This window comes from Apium graveolens, chromosome 4 (assembly GCF_009905375.1).
Source record: "Apium graveolens cultivar Ventura chromosome 4, ASM990537v1, whole genome shotgun sequence".
Taxonomy (NCBI): domain Eukaryota; kingdom Viridiplantae; phylum Streptophyta; class Magnoliopsida; order Apiales; family Apiaceae; genus Apium; species Apium graveolens.
The window spans coordinates 302217660-302225988 of NC_133650.1; the positions used below are offsets into that span (position 1 = coordinate 302217660).

An 8329-nucleotide genomic window follows, 5' to 3' on the forward strand; every position below is an offset into this window, starting at 1 on the left:
TCAGATTGAGGTACTTATTCATATTCGAGCATGTTATTCGCGTAGTCTAACTCTTTAGTTTTAAGATGTATATAATGTTTGATACTCAATGCATTTGTAGGTTGCTGCTACTGCTCCCCCTGCTTCACAGTCGACCCCCCTATCCGCCCCCCTGTTGTTCAGTCTGATTTTGTTCAGTCTGAGGTACTACTCTTTAGTTTTAGAACTTTACTTTTTTTTACTATTGTGTGTCTTATACATATTCGAGCATGTTATTCGCGTAGTCTAACTCTTTAGTTTTAAGATGTATATAATGTTTGATACTCAATGTATTTGTAGGTTGCTGCTACTGTTCCCCCTGCTTCACAGTCGACCCCCCTATCCGCCCCCCTGTTGTTCAATCTGATTTTGTTCAGTCTGAGGTACTACTCTTTAGTTTTAGAACTTTACTTTTTTTTACTATTGTGTGTCTTATACATATTCGAGTATGTTATTTGAGTAGTCTAACTCTTTAGTTTTAGAGGTGTATATAATATTTGATACTCAATGTATTTGTAGGTTGATGCTACTTCTCCCCCTGTTCCACAGTCGACCCCTCTATCCGCCCCCCCTGTTGTTCAGTCTGAGGTACTACTCTTTAGTTTTAGAACTTTACTTTTTTTTACTATTGTGTGTCTTATACATATTCGAGTATGTTATTCGAGTAGTCTAACTCTTTAGTTTTAGAGGTGTATATAATGTTTGATACTCAATGCATTTGTAGGTTGATGCTACTGCTACCCATGTTACTCCTACTACCGAGCGCACTTTTGGGAGTTCTGAGTTGACTCGTGCTACTGAGTTGACTCCACTTGCAGGTGGCATGGTGAAATTCGGTAGTCGTAGTGGTGTTATTCCTGATAGTTTGAGGATGATTCTTGATGTACGTATGTTGAATAATTCCATTTTTTATGTTTGATTCTTGCAGTACGTATTTTGATGCATTTCTATATGCTTAATTTTTTTTTCATGAATATGTGTTTGATTTGATGCTCTTGAAATGTATTTGCAGATGGACACTGATGAAGACAAGTTGAAGGATAAACTGAGGCGGGGTGGTCCTGGGAGGCGTGCTGATATGACGAGGCCATTGAAAAACAGGAAGATTTTTTGGCTATACAAGCACTGGTGGGGTAATAAGAATGATTTTATTTGGAGAGATCATAGAGGCACTGCTGAGCTTACTTGGGATTATGTCCAGACCTTAAAGCCGGAATATGATTTAGACAGCAATGTCGTGGATGCCTACATAGAGTTGTTGAAGGTTAGGGAGTCCATCTCGGGTCTGGAGCCCACGGCTAAGAAGTTCTTCTTTAACTTCAGCTTTTTCGTGCAACTGTTATTAAAAGATTATTGCAAGAACTTGAAGGTAAAACAAAAAGTACTTTTTAGTTCATGCATTACTAAGTTAATGATAATTGATAACTCTTTGATTTTGTAGTTCATTTGATCTTTTATAATTGTTTCAATGTTGCAGGCCCATCCCGAAGCTGAACTTTCAGATGTGCAGTTGGCTGGTCTGTATATTTTATATAATTCATATGCAGTCCAGCGGATTGGGCCATCATTATTGAATTGTGACTTTGCTTTCTACCCTTGCTGCAATGATGCTCACTGATTTTTGTTCATTCTGGACATTAAACAACAGAAGCTCCTTTTAATTGATCATCTAGCTGAATGGGGGGATAGTCTTAAGAGTATTTACTCTCGATATATATATATATATATGCCATGATATTCTATGTTCTTCGTAATTACTTTACTAGTCAATTTACATATACTTGTCATTGTTGGTTACTAATTATATGAAACCAAACCTTTCTAGGAGTGCATAGTGCCATATATGTTGCATTACTTGGATCCTTCCAGATTTGATGGACATAAGTTGAAGGTTCATTTCGTACAGGAACGACCGATGCAGTCCAATACCCATGATTGTGGTGTGTACGTGTGCAAGTACATGGATGCTATACTTAATGGCATATCATTGAGAGATGCTGTTTGGGAGCCTGTATTGGGTATTTGGACATTCCGGTATCGCATAGCTTGGGAGCTTTCAAAAGGGCTCGCTAGACGGATAAGTGACTATGGGATCCAACAGAGGAACAGGGGACTATAGTTTATATTTGGATTTGTTTTGGTGTTTTCTTTGTTATTGATTTTGATTGTTTTTATTGGATTGATATTGCGTTTAGATTTGATGTTGATTGGTTGAGTTTAATTTTGATCATGATTGTGGTTGCTTTGATTGGTTGTTGGTTGGTTGATTTAGATTTAGTTGAAACAGGTTGGTAAGTTATAAAAATAAACGGAACCATGCCGTTTTTTTCTTAAACTATGTAAATCACCCGCAATGTTGATTGGTTGATTTAGATTTAGTTGAAACAGGTTGGTAAGTTATAAAAATAAACGGAACCATGTCGTTTTTTTTCTTAAACTATGTAAATCACCCACAATGTTGATGTTAGCAGCTTTCCAGAAAACTGGTCACATACTTCAACATTGAATCATTGCGGGAGATATCATATTTTACACATTTTACAGTTTAGTCACCCCGTAATGAATCATTGCTACAGTGATCATACCCCGCAATGAGGCATTGCACTAAGTCCTTTTGACTATTTTAATGTCTAGTTGACTTTGTTTATTAAATCAATTTTTTCAAATTTTACTACTAATACTGCATTTTGTAGTTATTTTAAGAGTTTTAGTTTTGAAAAATATTTAAAAAATATTAATACTACTAAAAACCCAGTTTTGTTAATAAAAAGGGACAGTGAGTTTTGGGTGAAACAGAGATTCCAGCAATGACTCATTGCTGCAGTAAGTACCTCCAGCAATGTCTCATTGCTAGGTACTCTGTCACTAGTTCGCATTGACTATTTTAATGTCTAGTTGACTTTGTTGATTAAATCACTTTTTTCAAATTTTTACATTAATACTGCATATTTTAAATATTTTAAGAGTTTTGGTGTTGGAAAATATTTTAAAAATATTAATATTACTAAACTCACTTTTGTTAACAAAAAGAGGCAGTGAGTTTTGGGTGGAGCAGAGTACCCCGCAATGAGTCATTGTTGCAATGTGACCTCTAGCAATGTCTCATTGCTGGGTGCTCTGTCACTATTCTCTTACAATATTTTAAGTTGGATAATAAGAGTTTTGGTGTTGAAAATATTTTAAACAATATTAATATTAATAATAAGAGTTGGATAATATTTTTGTTAAAAAATAACATTAACATGCAACATTATGTGTAAATTTAAATAACGTTAATATTATGTAACTTAAATAGAAAAGTTAAAAGAACTAATGTACTACTTGTCAACAATTGTTAGGTTAAAACCTAAAAATTTCTTCGATCATGCTCCTCCCTTAGGGGACAGTTTCTTGCATCATGTTCTCCTCCGATCGCCCCACAATAATTGCACTTGCGAGGCTTGATCTTGATCTTTGAAGTTGCCGTCTCAATTCCACTTTAATATCTTTTTGTTTTCCTCCTTCCTTTAGTTTTCGACGTTGGAGGATCGAATATTGGATCATGTTGGTAGTCCTCTTGAGTTTTCGCCTCATGGGTTCTTTCTCTACGCTCTTCATCCGCAAAAGCATTAGGGATGGCAACAGGTCGGGTTCGGATCGGATATTGTAAAATTCAAATCCAAATCCAAATATTTTCGGGTTATCCAAATCCAAATCCGTCGGGTTTCGGATCGGATCGGGTATTTTTCGGGTATCCAAAATTATAAATAATGTAGTCAAAATTTAATATTATTTATACATACAAACACTATTAATCACATTTATATGATAGCTAAAATTAAAATACATTAACTAATAAGTAGTTAAACATATTATATTGCATGAGTAATATCTAAAATGTTGATAACATAATATTTAGTATTTTATCACAAATTATTTTTTTATAAATATATACAGAGTACATCTTACATAATAAAAGCTGATTTTGAAATAAAAAGTTATAATTCACTAAATAAGTGTTGACAATATTGATAATAATCTACTATTACTCAAATAATACAAGAAAAATATGTATATTATATGTATAACATCTAAAATATTACATATAATCTATAATAAATATGCCGGGTTTTAATCGAGTTTCAGGTTTGGATCGGGTTTGGATTGGATTTCGGATTTCGGATCGGGTATCGGTTCGGTACAGTTGAAATCCAAATCCAAAACTTCGGGTTCGGTATATCCAAAACTTCGGGTTTCGGATCGGATATCCATCGGATCGGATTAATTTGCCATCCCTAAAAAGTATCTTTCTAGTATCTCTTCTCTCTATCAATCACACCCATTAAGTATTTATACCGTGAAACAGAACAACTACCGGAAGCAGCTAAATCTTGAAAAGATTTGCACAATGCACCATACCTTAATGGTTGTGACGCACCATCATTACCAATACCGGGAGGAGCATATGGAAGAGGCCCCGCAATTTTGTTGCCGTTCATTGTCCACCTACCCATGATGAGACTTTCCGGTATCTTGATTTTTTGTTTTTTGTCAAGATAACGGATTATGTGTTTGCAAATCATCCCGGAATGTTCAAACTTCTTACACGAGCATTCAATTTTTTCGTACATGAAAACTGTCACTCGATATTTTCTTGTGCAATTCTCTGGCAGGGTAGCCTTCTCAACCAAATACAGTTTCGACATATAAGTTCCATTATTTTTGACACTATTCACGATGTAACATGTACTTTTCATAAGCTCCTTTTGAAACCGTTTAAACATTCCTTTCGTGTAGATTTCGGATGCATGCATTTCCATGGATGAGTCCAAAACTAATCTCCTTTCCAATTGTTCGTTGTCATAATCGGCTTTAACCTCCTTCAGATATTATGTCTCTAAAGCCTTTTGGGAGTTCTCAATGAATTCCTTCAAACCGGTAGATGATTGCATATATTCATCAAAAAAAAGAATTTGTATACTCGCTTCTTGAAGTTGTAGTCATGCCGGCGGAAAAATGTTGCTTCGTATAAGCACCAATCCATTGAGTTTTAATAGCATACATGTCATTTAACCAATCATGATCCTCAAGATCGTACTTCTCGACTAATTGCTCCCATTTACCTTCAAATTCTGTAGGTGTCAACGACTTGTACACATATGCATTAAACTCTGTCTTGAACTCCGGATAATTTGTGTACAAATAAGACAACTTCTCGGGAAACTTACTACTTATATGCCATGTACAATATGTTTGCTTTGTTTGTGGCATAGGCATGACCTCGACAATGACATTTCCCAATGCAAAGTCTTGATCAATAATAATTGTTCGAGGCGGTTTATTATCGACGGCTTCCAACCATGTCCTCAAAACCCACTTATACGATGCCTCAGTCTCATCCCTTACAAGTGCAAATCCAAATAGTATATTTTGATAATGGTGGTTTACGCCCATAATAGGTATGAAAGGCATACAATACCTATTCGTCCGGTAAGTTGAATCAAACGTAACCACATCACCAAAATTCTTGTACGTGTTCATGGACCGAGGATCAACCCACAACAAACCCCGTACACGATTCTCATCATCTACATCCACCCGATAAAAGAAATTACCAAAACTATTTTCTTGTAGTTCGCGTAGCAAAAGTAATCCACACTCCGAATCACCTGAATCAAACACTCGACGCCGAATATCACGTATGACATTACATACGTCTTGATTAGAAAAACCAAGATTTTCAACACCCCCATTTGTCTCGCTAAGAAACTCCATTACTTTGCTCGTCTCAATTCCCGATTTGTTAAACAACTCAATCAATGATCGCGTCATAGGATCTATGTTGAGTGATCTTTGAAAAAATTGAACTTTTTCCGGCGACACCAATTTATGATTGTGTTCTAAATCCACCGAACTAATTTGCCATTTGTCCATCTTCACTTTGTGAACGACACACATTCGAGCACCACAATTCGTTCGTGGAATTACCTCTCTAACTCGTTTTCCTTTACCAAAATCCAACGGCGTCACTCCTACCCTTCCACCTTTTCTACAAATAAATAAACTGTATGATGGTTCATTTGTGTTTGTTCGCTTATGAGTATTCCTAATTATTAGCTCGAATCCCTCTTTTCGACCATAATTCCTATAAAATGCTTCCTCGTCATCCAATGTATCAAAAATCTTACCGACATAAGGCACAACATCGTTACTATTCTTAAATCCATGATTCTTTTTCTCAACATTTTTCTCATCTTTTACGTCATCAACATTTTCACCGTCAAAATTATCACCACCAACGTTATCATCAACATTATGACCGCCAACACTATCACCACCAACATTATCATCAACATTATGACCGCCAATATTATTATCACCAACGTTATTATCAACGTTATGAACACTAACATTATCAACATAAATATAATCACCACCAACATTATTCATATTATCATCACTATCAAGATTTACAATATCTTCATCAACAAATAACTTACGACGAGCTACGGGGTTTCGTCTAACGGGGGTATAATAATCGTAATTATCATTTTCACTAGAAGAGGAACTACAAGCTTTAAATAAAAAAGAAGCCATCAACAATCGAAAACTAACCTTTTGAGATCACCTTCAAGAATGAGTAAATTGAAAGTAAATTTGAAATTGTTGAAAGTATATTGTAAATTGTAAAATGAGTAATAAGAAAGTAAATGTTGAATCAAACAAAATTGTCTCCAGCAATGAAACATTGTTGTAGTGACCCATTAAATATAACCACCAACCAGATTTTGGAGCCATTATGGCGGAGTTCCTGCCGCAATCATGCATTGCGGCCTCCAGAAATGAATCAATGCGGGAGTACTCTAATTAAAAATGAATTTTAGTTAGAGTATTTCTGAATTTTAATTATTTTTTCAAATAGTATTTCTGAATTTTTATGATTACAAAATTTTGTGAGTTTTATGTTTTTAAAAATTGTCATATGAGTTATTTTAGTTAAAAAATCAAATTATCAATTTTAATAATAAAATCAATATCAATTTTTGTGCCAATATTAATAAAAATTGACTGGTCAAATGTTTGACCGACCCACCGCATTGGCTCATTGCTGCAGTATGGCTTGCCGCTTTGAAGCAATGCAAATTACTTTTAAAATAGTATTTTTGAATTTTTATTATTACAAAATTTTGGGAGTTTTATGTTTTTAAAAATTATCATATGAGTTATTTTAGTTAAAAAATCAAATTATCAATTTTAATAATAAAATTTATATTATTAATTTTATACTTTTTTTGTGAATTCATACTTAATTTTTGTGCAAATATTAAATCAATATCAATTTTTGTGAATTCATACTTAATTTTTGTTTTTAAAATTTATATTATTAATTTTATATTTTTTTTGTGAATTCATACTTAATTTTTGTGCCAATATTAATAAAAATTGACTGGTCAAACGTCAAGGAGTTTGACCGACATACCGCATTGGCTCATTGCTGCAGAATGGGTTGCCGCATTAACGCATTGTTGCAGTTGTTCCTGCCGCATTGGGTCATTGCGGCAGATTAGTCAACAGTCTTACCCCTCAGCTTCCGCAACTTTTTTTTTTGTGCCTAAATTAAATTTTTGGTTTTTAAAATTCCGGTTTTCAGCCTATAAATATTGCTCTTGTAATCTCATTTTTTTTCATTCTACATTTTCTCTTCAACATTCTCTTCTCTATTTTCCGAAAAATGGTTTTCTACTATGATTGGGACAATAACAAGGTAATCATCGATGGTGTGGCTTACGACGGGCCCGAAGGAGATGAATACATGACAATAGCTCTCCGCCGTATTCAAATGGCGCTTGAGCGCAAGAAAAAAAAAAGGAAAATGAGGCGAAGGCGAAGGCGGAAAAGTTGAAGATAAAGAAGGACGACGATAAGGGTGATAAAGGCGGTTCTTCCAACACCGTTAAATCTTGATCATTCTCGTCGGAATAAAATATTTAAGTTATTATGTATTTTGTTTACGAAAATATTTGAATGTACTCCATTTATATTTGAATGAAATAAATTATTTAATATTTATCTTTCTTGTATTTGTCGAATTTAATTTATCAATTTTTAATTTATAGTAAACAAATATAATGTTAAAAATTAAAAATGTGAAAAACTAGAAAAATAAAATTTTATCGAATTTTCTTTACCTATAAAAAATATAAAATAACTTAGCCCCTAAAATGTTAAAAATATCTTGGTAACAAACTATATAAAAATAACTCGGCCACCTGCCGTATTGTGTCATTGCGACTCCCTCAATGAAACAATGCGACAGGTGGCTCTTCAACCA

At 34.1% G+C, this 8329-nt stretch overlaps 1 protein-coding gene across 1 annotated transcript; it reads right to left on the minus strand.

The window, feature by feature from the left end:
* Positions 1 to 4956: 4956 nt before the first annotated feature.
* LOC141719972 (protein FAR1-RELATED SEQUENCE 5-like) lies at positions 4957 to 7544 on the minus strand. The gene is made up of 3 exons (XM_074522329.1): positions 7478 to 7544; positions 6780 to 6860; positions 4957 to 6572 (listed from the first exon to the last, which is right to left on the minus strand). The coding sequence occupies exons 1-3, from the start codon at positions 7542 to 7544 to the stop codon at positions 4957 to 4959; spliced, it is 1764 nt and encodes a 587-aa protein (XP_074378430.1).
* Positions 7545 to 8329: the final 785 nt, after the last annotated feature.